This window comes from Peromyscus maniculatus, chromosome 8, assembly GCF_049852395.1.
Source record: "Peromyscus maniculatus bairdii isolate BWxNUB_F1_BW_parent chromosome 8, HU_Pman_BW_mat_3.1, whole genome shotgun sequence".
Classification (NCBI taxonomy): domain Eukaryota; kingdom Metazoa; phylum Chordata; class Mammalia; order Rodentia; family Cricetidae; genus Peromyscus; species Peromyscus maniculatus.
In genome coordinates this window covers 59,668,943-59,683,392 of record NC_134859.1, presented here as the reverse complement: position 1 = coordinate 59,683,392, position 14,450 = coordinate 59,668,943, and the positions used below count along the sequence as shown (strand labels likewise).

The window sequence follows — 14,450 nt, the reverse complement described above, 5'->3', positions numbered from 1 at the left end:
ATGCAATAAAACATGGCTGAAGGTCTTATATAGTATGGGGAAATGGTAATGTAGATGTACATGTGATAAACAATATTGCTTACATATGAATGAGGATGAACCAGATGAAAGGGCAAGAGAGGGGAGGAAGTAACAGGCAAGTGAAGAAGAAACTCTAAAATTGGGAGGTGAAGAGTTTTAACCACAGCATTGATAAAGAGAGAAATGCAAGTGTCAATGTGAGACCATGTAGGGAAATACCTTTGGTATGCATGAGGTAATGAAACAGCACTAGTGTCCCTGACAGGAGCTTTGTCCTTGTCCTCAGAGCAACAGTGGTAATCTGAAGAATAAATCAGACAAGAGATGTTGAAACTCCTCTATTAGAATGCCACAGTGTAAATGAAGCAGATTGAAGAAGAGAAGGTTCAGGAGACATGAGAACATGGACATGAACTGAGTCTGCTTCTGTATTCCTGTAAAGAGAAAATGTGGTCCTGATATATGGATATAACAGAAAGAGATGGATGGAATAGGAGGAAAATGAACAGCAGACTCTGTTTATGTGTGACAGCAGTTCAAGGTAAGAAAAATGGATGGATAAAAATTCACAGATTTATGACTCAGACATGAATTTCTTTTACTATACTATAGGATACTGGAGAGATAGGAGACTGAGAAATGCTTTGGAAGACATCAAAATGAACACATAAATTTCACTTGGAACTTTTGAGATCCAGATGTCTGTCATACACAGAATGGAAGGAAGATGATTAGTTAGCAGTGGAGCAGAAATCTGTATGCTACACAAACATGTATTCCTGAGTTTCACATGGTAATCTAAGACATTCGAGTATGTGAGATTTTCTTGAAATTGTGTAAAGTTATTATGATAAAGCTCATTCAAATTCTTTAAGAATATCGATATAAAAATTACATAGAGCAAATTACAAATGGACAAACAACAGTTACCCAGGATGTGCAGACATAAGAAGAGAGAAGCATTAGTCCATTTTGTATTTCAGTAGAAATGCATAGAACTGATTAGGAAAGGATGGGAGATAGAAACCTGTTAGAGAGAAGCTGCAAAAAATCATTAGTGATTGGAATGGTTACAGACATTTGTAATTTGTAGGTATAACTACAATAACTGTCAGATGGATTGGTATAGAATATGTATGCTAGATATATCTTCATTTTTATTTTGAATTTTAAGGGACCCTGATATTTTCTCATTAGGATACTAGAGACGAAAAATGATAACGAGCAACCAAACTGTCATCTCCAAGTTCCTCCTCCTGGGCCTACCCATTCCTCCAGAGCATCAGCACTTGTTCTATGCCCTGTTCCTGGCCATGTACCTCACCACCGTCCTGGGGAACCTCATCATCATCTTCCTCATTCTACTGGACTCCCATCTCCACACTCCCATGTATTTTTTTCTCAGCAACTTGTCCTTCTCTGACCTCTGCTTCTCCTCTGTCACAATGCCCAAATTGCTGCAGAACATGCAGAGCCAGGACCCATCCATCCCTTATGCAGGCTGCCTGACACAAATGTACTTTTTCATGATTTTTGGAGCCATGGAGAGCTTCCTTCTTGTGGTTATGGCCTATGACCGCTATGTGGCCATCTGTTTCCCCCTCCATTACACCACCATCATGAGCCCCAAACTCTGTGTGTGTCTGATGGTGCTGTGCTGGGTACTTACTGTGTTGTATTCCACATTGCATACACTACTCTTAACTAGATTGTCATTCTGTGAGAGCAACGTGATCCCTCATTTTTTCTGTGACATATCTGCCCTGCTCAAGTTGGCCTGCTCTGATATTTATATTAATGAATTAATGATATTTATTGTGGGAGGGCTTGTTAGTGTCATCCCATTCTTACTCATCATTGTGTCCTATGTACGAATTGTCTGCTCCATCCTAAAAGTTTCTTCTGCTCGGGTTATCCACAAGGTCTTCTCCACCTGTGGCTCTCACCTAACTGTGGTCTCACTGTTCTATGGGACAATTATTGGTGTCTACCTCTGTCCATCAGCTAATAACTCCACTGTGAAGGAGACAGCCATGGCCATGATGTACACAGTAGTGACTCCCATGCTGAATCCCTTCATCTACAGCCTGAGGAACAGAGATATGAAAGAGGCCCTGATAAGAGTCATTTGCAAGAAGAAAATCTCCTTATAATGGCAATACTGAGATTTTTACTTAAATGTATCTAGTAAATATGTTGATATTAATATTACAGACTATATCTCTGAAATAAGACAAAAATTCAATAACATACCACATAATATTTGCACTGCAAGCAGGAGTTTTTTCCAAGTAGTTCAGTTATGGAAGTGGACATCTGTGACTCAGTGATGCCATCCTCTGCCCTGCATGTGTGATTCTAGAAAAGCGTTAGGTAAGAGCCACTGTTTTATCAGATCTCCATTCCTTACATTCTTGTGATCCCAAGGCTTTGTGATTTTATGCAAATTTCTCTGTTGACTACTTATACTTTTTAAATATGAATAAATGATATATCATGATCCTTAGTTGATGCTCAGTAATCTTTTTCTGTTTATTTATTTTTTCTCTCATACAGTACATCCCGACCACAGCTTCCCATCCCTCCACTCTTCCCAGTCCCTCTCCCATCTCCCCTCTCTCCAAGATCCACTCCTTCTCCATTTCCTTTCAGAAAAGAGCAGGTCAAGTGAGCACAGAATAACAAGGTGCAATAAGACTAGGCACAAATCCTCATACCCAGACTGAATGAGGCAACTCAGTAGGAGGAAAAGGTTCCCAAGGGCAAGCAAAAGAGTCAGACACCAAAACTCCTGTTAGGAGTCTTACAAAACCCCAAGCTACACAACCACAGCATGTATGCAGAGGTCCTAGCACAGATCCATGCAGGCTCCATGATTGCCTCTTCAGTCTCTGTGAGCCTCTATGAGCTCTACTTAGTTGATTCTGTGGACCATGTTCTCCTAATGTCTTCAACCCCTCTCTCTCTTCTCCAAGCTCCACCTAATGTTTGGCTGTGGATTTCTAGATCTGCTCCCATCAGCTGCCAGAGGAAGCTTTTCTGTTGATGACTGAGATAGACACCAGTCTATTAGTATAGCAGAGTATCATTAGAAATAATTTCATTGCCTTTTTGGTAGGTCATGTTTAGTTCTATCCTAGGTCTCTGAGCCATCTAGCTTTCAGTTCCTGGCCATCCAGGCAGGTCATGTGCTCCCTCTCTTGGCTTGGACCTAAAGTTAAAACCAATCATTGGTTGGCCACTCCCATAAGCTCTGAGCCACCATTGTTCCAGTACATCTTGCAGTCAGGACTGGCTTGGGGTCAAAGGTTTTGTGGATGGATTTCACCAAAGGGAACTTGTCCTGGTTAAAGAAGATGGCCGGCAAGTTGGGGGAGGGGAGGAGGGAGAGCAATGAAAGAGATATTTTGATAGAGAAGCTCTTATGGTTAAGGGAGAAACCTGGTGACAGGGAAATTCCCAGTAATCTACAAAGATGACTCCAGCTAAGACTCCTAGCAACAATGAAGACCATTCCTGAGCTGGCCTTCCCCTGTAATCAGATTAGTGACTACCCTAATTGTCATTGTAGAATTTATATCCAGTAACTGATGGAAGTACATCAGTGATCCACAGCCAAGCACTGGGTTTAGCTCCTGGAGATCAGGTGAAGAAAAGGAGGAGGGATCATATGAGCAAGGGGGTCAATATCATGATGGAGAAGACCACAGAAACAGCTGATCTGAGCTAGTGGGAACTCATGGACTCTGGACTGACAGTTGGGGAACCAGCATGGGACTGAATTAGACCCTCTGAATGTGGTAACAGTTGTATGGCTTGATCTGTTTTTGTGGGGCCCCTGGAAGTGGAACCAGGACTTATCCCAGGTGTATGAACTGGCCTTTTGGAGCCCATACCCTATGGTGGGATACCTTTCTCAGCCTTGATGCAGAGGGGAGGGGCTAGGCCCTGCCTCAAATTGGTATGCCAGACTTTGTTAACTACCAAAGGGAGGCCTTACTCCCTTTGAGGAGTGGATTTGGGGTAGTATGCAGAGGAGGTGGGAGGGTGGGAGAAGGGTAGAGAAGAGGACCTGGGGTTAGTATGGAAAATGAAAAAAAAATAAAAGAATAATAATCTTAAGAAAGAGGTATCCAGTTAAAAAGGTGAAGAATACTCTATTGTGTAAATATACCACATTTTTTGGCCATTCTTCATTTGAGGAACGTCTAGGCTGCTTCCAGTTTCTGGTTATTGTAAATAAAGCCACAATGAACATAGTTGAGCAAGTATCCTTGTGGTAGGATGGAGTGTCTTTTGGTTACATGCTTAAGAGTAGTATAGCTGGGTCTTGAGGTAGATGGATTCCTACTTTTATGAGGAAATGAAATATTGATTCCCACAGTGGCTGTACAAGTTTGCACTCCTTCCATCAGTAGAGGGGTGTGCCTCTTGCTCCACATCCTCACCAGCATGAACTATCACTTGTGCTATTGATCTTAGCCATTTTGACAGGTATAAGATAGAACCTCAAAGTGGTTTTGATTTGAATTTCCTTGATGGCTAAGGATGTTGAACATTTCTTTAAGTGTTTCTTAGCTATTTGAGATTTCTCTATTGAGAATTCTCTATTCAGATCTGTACTCCATTTTCAATTGGATTGTTTGGTTTGCTGGTGTCTAGATTCTTGAGTTCTTTATATATTTTGGATATTAGTCCACTATCATGTGGAGTTTGTGGAAAAAGCTTTTCCCATTCTGTAAGCTGCTGTTTTGTCCTATTGACTGTGTTCTTTGCCTTACAGGAAAAAAAATTTCAGTTTTGAGGTCCCATTTATTAATTGTTGATCTTAGTGTCTATGCCATTAGTGTTCTATTCAGGAAGTTGTCTCCTGTGCCCATGACTTTGAGGCTATCCTCTATTTTCTCTTCTATCAAATGTAGTGTGTAATTTAATGTTGAGATCTTTGATCCACTTAGTTTTGAGTTTTGTGTTGGGTGATAAATATGGATCTATTTACATTCTTCTACATACTGACATCCAGTTAGACCAGCACCATTTGTTGAACATGTTTTCTCTTTCTGTTGTATATTTCTGGTATCTTTCTCAAAAATCAGATGTCCACATGTATGTGGATTTATGTCTGGGTTTTTGGTTCTATTCCATTGATCAACATGTCTCTTTTTATTCCAGTACCATGCAGTTTATATTACTATAGCTCAGTAGACAGAATAAAATGGGGATGGTGATTCCTCCAAAACTTGTTTTTCCAGGACTGTTCTAGCTATACTGGGTTTTTGTTTGTTTGTTTGTTTGTTTGTTTGTTTGTTTGTTTGTTTGTTTTTCCATATGAAATGGAGTATTAGCCTTTCAAGGTTTGTAAAGAATTGTGTTGGAATTTTGATGGGGATTGCTTTTGATAGAATGGCCATTTTTACTATGATAATTCTACTGATTCATGAGCATGGGAGATCTTTTTATTTTTGATATCTTCTTCAATTTCATTCTTCAAAGACTTGAAGTTTTCTTCATATAAGTCTTGGATTTGCTTGGTTAGGGTTACCTCAAGATATTTTATATTGTTTGTGGTAATTGTGAAGGGTGTTGCTTCCCTGACTTCTTTTTCAGTCTGTTTTCTATGAATTTTTTTAAGTTAATCTTATATCCAGCCGCATTGCTGAAGATGCTTATCAGCTGTATAAGCTCCCTGGTGTAATTTTGGCTGTTACTTATGTATATTATCATATTATCTGCAAATAATGATACTTTAACCATTTCCTTTCTGATTTGTATCCCCTTGATCTCATGCAGTTGTCTTCTTGCTCTTGCCAAAACCTCAAATATACAATACTTAATAGATATGGAGAGATTGAACAACTGTGTCTTGTTCCTGATTTTAGTAGAGTTGCTTTGAGTTTTGCGCTGTTTAATTTGATGTTGGCTGTAGGCTTGCTCTAAATTGTCTTTAATATTTTAGGAATGTCCCTTGTATCACTAATCTCTCCAAAAATTTTAAAAGACTTTTGGGGCATCTAATGAGGTAATCACATTTTTTTCTATTTCAGTTTGTTTATATAGTGGATTATATTGACAGATTTTTGTATGTTGATCCATCTCTCCATCTCTGGGATGAAGCCTAATTGACCATGGTGGATGATCTATTTTTTTTTTATTTTACAATACTATTCAGTTCTACATAACAGCCACAGATTTCCTTGTTCTCCCCCTTCCTGCCCCCCTCCCCTTCCCCCCAGCCAACCCCCTTTTCCCACTACCTCCAGATCAAGGCCCCCGAGGACTGACATCGACCTGATAGACTCAGTCCAGGCAGGTCCAGTCCCCTCCTCCCAGATTGAGCCAAACGTCCCTGCATAAGACCCAGATTTCAAACTGCTAACTCATGTAATGAGCCCAGGACCTGGTACTACTGTCTAGATGCCTCCCAAACAGATCAAGCCAATCGCTGTCTCACCTATTCAGAGGGCCTGATCCAGTTGGGGGCCCCTCAGCCTTTGGTTCACAGTTCATGTGTTTCCATTCGTTTGTCTATTTGCCCCTGTGCTTTATCCAACCTTGGTTTCAACAATTCTCGCTCATATAAACCCTCCTCTTTCTTGCTAATTAGACTCCTGGCTCTCCACCCGGGGCCTAGCCGTGGATGTCTGCATCCAGATTCCTCAGTCTTTGGATGGGGTTTATGGCACAACTATTAGGGTGTTTGGCCATCTCATGATCAGAGTAAGTCAGTCCCGGCTATCTCTCGGCCATTTGTGGAACTAGGGGAACTCTCCTCCACTGCTGGTGGGAATGCAAGCTTGTACAACCACTTTGGAAATCAATATGGCGCTTTCTTAGAAAATTGGGAATCAATCTCCCCCAAGATCCAGCTATACCACTCTTGGGCATATACCCAAGCAATGCTCAATCAAACCACAAGAGCACTTGCTCAGCTATGTTCATATCAGCATTGTTTGTAATAGCCAAAACCTGGAAACAACCTAGATGCCCTTCAACTGAAGAATGGATAAATAAATTGTGGCACATATACACAATGGAATGCTACTCAGCAGAGAAAAACAATGACATCATGAGGTTTGCAGGCAAATGGATGGATCTAGAAAAAATCATCCTGAGTGAGGTAACCCAGACTCAGAAAGACGAATATGGTATGTACTTACTCATAGGAGGATACTAGATGTGGAACAAGGATGACTGGACTGCTACTCACATCACCAGTGAGGTTACCTGGAAAACAGGACCCCAAGAAAGACATGAGGACAGTCCAATGATGGAGAAATGGCTGAGATCTACATAAACAACCTGGACATGAGTGAGAGCAATGAAGGGCAAGGGTCGAGGGAAAGAGAGCGGGAGATCCCAGCTGGATCAAGAACAGAGAGGGAGAACAAGGAATAGGAGACCATGGTAAATGAAGACCACATGAGAAAAGGAAGAAACAAAGTGCTAAAGAGGCCCACAGAAATCCACAAAGATACCCTCACAAAAGACGGATGATCTTTTTGATGTGTTATTGGATTTGGTTTGTAATTTGTTGAGTTTTCTGCATCTATCTTCATGAGGGAAATTTATCTACAATTCTCTTTCTTTGTTGAATCTTTGTGTGGTTTGGGTATCAGGGTGACTGGCCTCATAAAATGAATTTGGCAATGTTCCTTCTGTTTCTATTTTGTGAAATAAATTGAGGTATATTGTTGTTAGCTCTTCTTTGAAAGTCTGATAGAATTCTACATTAAAACCACTGACATTAGGCTTTGTTTTGGTTAGGAGGCTTTTAATGAATGCTTCTATTTTCTTAGGGGTTATATGTCTATTTAAGTTGTTTATCTGATATTGATTTAACTTTGGTAAGTGGTATCTATGGAGAAATTTATCCATTTCTCTTAGTTTTTCCAATTTTGTCGACTATAGGTTTTTAAAGTATGACCTAATAGCCGGGCGGTGGTGGCGCACGCCTTTAATCCCAGCACTCGGGAGGCAGAGCCAGGCGGATCTCTGTGAGTTCGAGGCCAGCCTGGGCTACCAAGTGAGCTCCAGGAAGGCGCAAAGCTATGCAGAGAAACCCTGTCTCGAAAAACCAAAAAAAAAAAAAAAAAAAAAAAAAAGTATGACCTAATATTCCTTGGACTTCCTTGGTGTCTGTTGTTATGTTCCTCCTTTTAATATCTGATTTCATTAGTTTGGATAAGGATTTGTCTATCTTGTTGGTTTTCTCAAAGAACCAACTCTTTATTTCATTGATTCTTTGTGTTGTTTGTATCTCTTTTATCTATTTTATTGTATTTGTATCTATTTGTTTCTATTTTATTGAATTCAACCCTCTGATATTTCCTGCCATCTACTCCTCTTCCTCCTTTTTTCTAAGCTTTCAAATATGCTGTTAAGTTGCTAGTATGGGGTCTCTCCAATGTCTTTATGAAGGTACTCAGTGCTATGAGCATTCCTCTTATCATGGCTTTCATTGTGTCCTATAAATTTGGCTATGCTGTGTATTCATTTTCATTAAATTCTAGGAAGTGTTTAATTTCTTTTTTCCCCATCTTTTAGAGCTCTTTATTCCTGTATGTGCAAAGATCTCTCAAATAATAATACAAAAGTCCAATTAAATGTGAACAAAAATGAATTCAAACATCCACAAGTAATTTATGTGAATAGCAATAATAACACGGGAAAATAGTCATTATCATAAAAACCTGCTCCCTTTTCTTTTTTCTTTTGAAAACTAAGATCAAGTATAGTATCTGTTCTTATCAGATTCTTTTTTGATTTCTGCCTTGGCCCAGCAGTCATTCAGTAGAGAGTTGTTCAGTTTCTATGAGATTTTAGGTTTTTGGTTGTTTCTGTTGTTGAAACAGCTTTTAATCTGTGGTGGTCTGATAGGAGGCGGGGGATTATTTCAATTTTCATATATTTGTTGACATTTACTTTGTGACTGATTATGTAGTCAATTTTGGAGAAAGTTCTGTGAGGTGCTGAGAAAAAGGGCATATTTATTTGTGCTTGAGTGAAATGTTTGTAGATATCTCTTAGGTCTATTTGGTTAATGATGTCTGTGAGCTCCAGTATTTCTCTATTTAGTTTTTTTCTGGGTAACCTGTCTGATGGTTAGAGTAGGGTATTTAAGTTTCCCTCTATCAATGTGTGAGAGTCAATGTATGGTTTAAGTTCTAGTAATGTTTCCTTTGCAAACATGGGTGTCCTTGCATTTGGGGCATTGATGTTAAGGATTGAAATATTATGTTATTGGATTTATCTTTTGATGAGTATGAAGTATCTTTCTCTGTCGCTTTTGATTAATTATGGTTTGGTCTGTTGTGTTAGATATTAAACTGGGGTGTTAGCGTGCTTTTTAGGTCCATTTGCTTGGAAAATCTTTTTCCAACCCTGTACTGTACTGTACTGTGATAGATAATGTCTATCGTGGATGTTGAGCTGTGTTGCTTATGTGCAAAACAAGGATGGATTCTGTTTTTACATCCATTCTATTAGTCTATGTCTTTTTATTGGTGAATTGAGTCCATTGATATTGAGAGGTATCAATAACCAATCATTGTTTTTTTTTTATTTTTAATTTTTTTCCCCAAAAGCCTGCCCATGCTTCAGGAACAGATCCCGATCCCCCTGCCTGGGTGCCCCCCACCCCGCCAAACAGTTCAAGCCAAACAACTGTCTTCCATATCCAGAGGGCCTAGTCCTGTCCCATGGGGGCTCCACAGCCACCAGTCCACAGTTCATGGACTACTTCATGAAATTTGCAGGCAAATGGATGGAACTAGAAAACATCATACTAAGTGAGGTAACCCAGACTCAGAAGGAAAAACATAGTATGTACTCACTCATACATAAGTGGACACTAGATGTGAGAGAAGGGATGGCCAGACTGCCACCCACAGCTCCAGAGAGGCTAGCTAACAGGGAAAGGCCCTAGGAGGGACACATGGATGACCAAGCAAAAAAGAAGTTAATAATTTTTTAAGAGATTTTCTATTAATTTTACACACCAACCACAGATTCCCCTGTCCTCCCTCCTCCTGCCCCCAGCCTCCCCCCATAATCCACCTCCCATTCCCACCTCCTCTAAGACAAGGAGAGCCTGGTACATTCAGTTGAGGCAGATTCAAGTCCCTCCTTCCTGCACGAAGGCTGTGCCAAGTGTCCCACCATAGGACCTAGGTTCCAAAAAGCCAGCTCATTCACTAGGGACAGGTTCTGATCCCACTGCCTAGGGGCCCCCTATACAGTTCAAGCCAAACAACTTGTGTCACCTATCCAGAGGGCCTAGTCCAGTACCATGGGGGCTCCTCAGCTATTGGTTGACAGTTCATGCATTTCCACTAGTTTGGCTTGTTGTCTCTGTACTTTTTCCAGTCATGGTCTTGATATCCCTTGATCACAAAATCCATCCTCTCCCCCATGGACTGGATGGACTCCTAGAGCTCTGCCTGGGACCTGGCTGTGGATCTCTGTATCTGTCTCCATCAGTCACTGGATGAGGGCTCCATGATGACAGTCAGGGTATTCAGCCATCCAATCACCAGAGTGTGCCAGCTCAGGCACCCTCTCAACCATTGCCAGTAGTCTATGGTGGAGTCATCCCTGTGGATTCCTGGGAACCACGCCCCCAGCACTCTGTTTTCCCCTATTCCCATGGTGTCTTTGTTTACTATGGTATCTGTGGTATTGTATTCCCCCAAATATTGTGCATGCTAATAAACTTATCTGGGGTCAGAGACAGAGCAGCCACAATATTAAACATAAAGGATAGGCAGTGGTAGCACACACCTTTAACCCTAGCATTCCAGAGGCAGAAATCCATGTGTTCAAGGATACAGCCAAGCATGGTGACTCACGCCTTTAATCCCAGAAAGCAGCTTTTAATCCCAGGGAGTGGTGGTAGAAAGCAGAAAGGTATATAAGGCATGAGGACCAGAAACTAGGAGCATTTGGCTGGTTAGGCATTTGGCTGGTTATGCATTCAGGTTTTGAGCATCAGTTCAGCTGAGACCCATTCTGGATGAAGATTCAGAAGCCTCCAGTCTGAGGAAACAAGACCAGCTGAGGATCCGGAGAGGTGAGGTAGCTGTGGCTTCTTCTGGTTCTCTGATCTTCCAGTGTTCACCCCAATAACTGGCTCAGGTTTAATTTTATTAATAAGAACTTTTAAGATTCATGCTACAGGTATCTCTTTCCTTGTTCTCCCACTCTGCTCTCATTCCAACTCTCACTACCCTAAGCTCTCATCCCCCATCCCTTGCCCTCCATTAACCTCTCCTCACCCCCAGTTTGCTCATGTAGATCTCATCCATTTCTTCATCACTGGGCAAAATACCTGACAGTCCAGTTAAAAAATAGGCTATGGATCTAAACAGAGAATTCTCAATAGAAGAATCTCAAATGGCTAAAAGACATTTAAGGAATTTCTCAACATCCTTAGTCATCAGGGAAACGCAAATTAAAATGACTCTGAGATACCATCTTACATCTTACATCTGTCAGAATGGCTAAGATCAAAAACACTGAAGACAGCTTATGTTGAAGAGGATGTGGAGCAAGGGGAACACTCCTACACTGTTGGTGGGAATGCAAACTTGTACAGCCACTTGGAAATCAGTACGGCAGTTACTCAGAACACTGGGAATCAATCTTCCTCAAGACCCAGCTATACCACTCTTGGGCATATACCCAAGGACTGCTCAATCATACCACAAGGACACATGCTCAACTATGTTCATAGCAGCATTATTCATAATAGCCAGAACCTGGAAACAAACTAGATTCCCCTCAACTGAAGAATGGATAAAAAAAAAATGTAGTACATATACACAATGGAGTACTACTCAGCAGAGAAAATCAATGACATCATAAGGTTTGCAGGCAAATGGATGGAACTAGAAAATATCATCCTGAGTGAGGTAACCCAGACTCAGAAGGATAAACATGGTATGCACTCACTCATAAGTGGATACTAGATATAAAGCAAAGGATAACCAGACTGCAACCCACAGCTCCAGGGAGACTAGTTAGTAAGGAGGACCCTAGGAAAGACTAAATAATTATTAATCCCATTATTTTCTTGTTGGTAGTGGAGTTTGTATAGTGTGTGTGTGTGTGTGTGTGTGTGTGTGTGTGTGTGTGTGTGTGTGTGTGTGTGTGTGTCCTTCTTTGGGTTTTGTTGGTAGGAGATTATTTTCTGTGTTTTCATGAATGTAGTTAGCCTACTTGGGTTGGAGTTTTTTTTCTAGTATCTTCTGTAGGGCTAAATTTATAAATAAATATTGATTGAAAGTTTGCCTGGGTATAGTAGTCTGGGCTGCCATCTGTAGTGTCTCAGAGTCTGAAGGACATCTATTCAGGCCCTTCTGGCTTCTTGAGCTTCCATTGAGAAGTTGGATATAATTCTAATTGGTCTGCCTTTATATATTACTTGGCTTTTTTCCCAGGCAGCTTTTAATATTCTTTCTTTATTCTATATGTTTAGTGTTTTGATTACTATGTGGTGAAGGAACTTTCTTTTCTGGTCCAATCAGTAACCTTTTTCTAATGATTCCTACTGTTCTTCCTAAATGAATTTTTTGTGTCATTTCTACTCTTAACATCCCCTTCTTCTTTTATTTCCTTGTTGTCTTTTCTGGCGTGGCCTGACCCTGAACAAATTTTTGTAATCCTCTTACATAAAGATGGTATTTGTGCCCTTTTTCTTCTCCTGAAATTATTACCCATCAGAAATCAAGCTTATTTCTACAAAAACCACAGAAAGAAGATGGAAAGAGAACAAAATTCAGTTTTTAGCAATGTCTTTCATTTGCTTTGCAAAATTACTTATGCAGATATTTTATACTACTTAAATAATATGCTGTTCAATCACTTTCATATCACATGAATTATTACTCTATGGCTCTAGTGGGCCATAAATTAGTTGTCTTGTCTTGATCTATTCATTCCCTTACTTGTCACTATAAGTTATGGTATAAAATCTGTTCCTGTATTCTACTCCACATTGACTTCCTCATCTTCATTTAAATACCAGCTCCTCCATAGCTTGCTGATGTTCTACATGTCTGTTGAGTTCATGTCTTCATGTAAGAACCTGTGAGCGTTTCAATCTCAACACATACAAACTTGAACACTAAGTTCCATCACATCTCATCTTTGTCCTTTCATTTATGATATCACCTCCTACCCAATTACCTGATTCTACATGTCAACATGTATAACTATTCATAAAAGTAGATAATGATTCATACAACTTTTACATTGTACCCTTTTCCACTGAATATTCTTCCTGGAATATTATTCTTTATGTGATTATAAAGGTCACCTTAGTTCTTGTTATTGAAACTAAAATCTCAGTGGCATGGTACAATAGAATTATCAGTGATAAAGGAGAATATTAACATATCCATTAAATTGCTTTCTTATACACAAGAAAAACCTAAAATTCAAACATATAATAGAGCACATAATACCTAAAATTCACATTAGAAAAAATCTCTTCAACAAATGGTGCTAGAACATTGAATATTCCCAATAGAAGAGTGAGAACTATAGCATTCTTCCTCAGCATTCATAAAGTCAATGTATTTCATAAAAATCCTTGGATCAATAGAATCAAATTGAAGACCTACACATAAGTCTATACTCATGAACACCTTGTTTCTTACTGGGAATCCAAAAATACACACTGGAGGAAAAACAGCATCTTCAACAATCCTCAAGGCTTAGTCATCATTTAGAAAGGAGCGTGCAAAGATTATAAGAGCCACAGGTCATGGGTGACTCCAAGGAAGCAGTGTTTTCCAGACGAGACAGGACTGATGAACGAATGAACTCACAGAGACTATGGCAGCACACACAGGTTTCTGAACATAGTCCATAGAATATATGCACCATCTTTATGTTACCCATTCATCATTTGATGGAGATCTTGGCTGTTTCCATTTCCTAGCTATAAAAATAAAGCATTAATAAACATGGATAGGCATGTATCTCTCTAGTAAGACATGAAATTCTTTGGGTATATGATATAGCTGGTTCAGACAGCAGATGTATTTTCCAGCTTTTTGAGGCATGGTAGTACTAATTTCCATAGTGGCTGCACCAGTTTTCATTCCCACCAACATCAAATAAGGGTTTCCCTTTTCTTGAATTTTCACCAGCATTTACCATCATTCAATTTCTTAATCTTAGCAATTCTTCCTGGGATAAGATGAAATCTCAGAGTCATATTTATTTTCATTCCTCTGTGTTTCTAAGGATGTTGAATAGTTCTTAAAAGCCATCTGATGCCTTATTTAAAAACTCTCAGCAGCTGATGAGAGAAGATGCAGGCACCCACACTCAATATTAAGCAGAATCCAGAGAATCCTGCAGATGACAGGGAAGAAGAATTGTAGGAACCACAGGGGCCTGGGACACCAGGAGAATATAGCCCA

The 14,450-nt window shown here is 39.9% G+C and overlaps 1 protein-coding gene across 1 annotated transcript; it reads left to right on the top strand.

Annotated features, from left to right (window-relative positions):
- Positions 1–1,235: 1,235 nt before the first annotated feature.
- On the top strand, positions 1,236–2,174 carry LOC102907220 (olfactory receptor 1468-like). The gene has a single exon (XM_006998210.1). It carries the CDS (start codon positions 1,236–1,238, stop codon positions 2,172–2,174), a length of 939 nt encoding a protein of 312 aa, XP_006998272.1.
- Positions 2,175–14,450: the final 12,276 nt, after the last annotated feature.

Coding starts and splice junctions, on each gene's coding strand:
- LOC102907220 (XM_006998210.1), top strand. CDS start 1,236: ATGATAACGAGCAACCAAACTGTCATCTCCAAGTTCCTCCTCCTGGGC.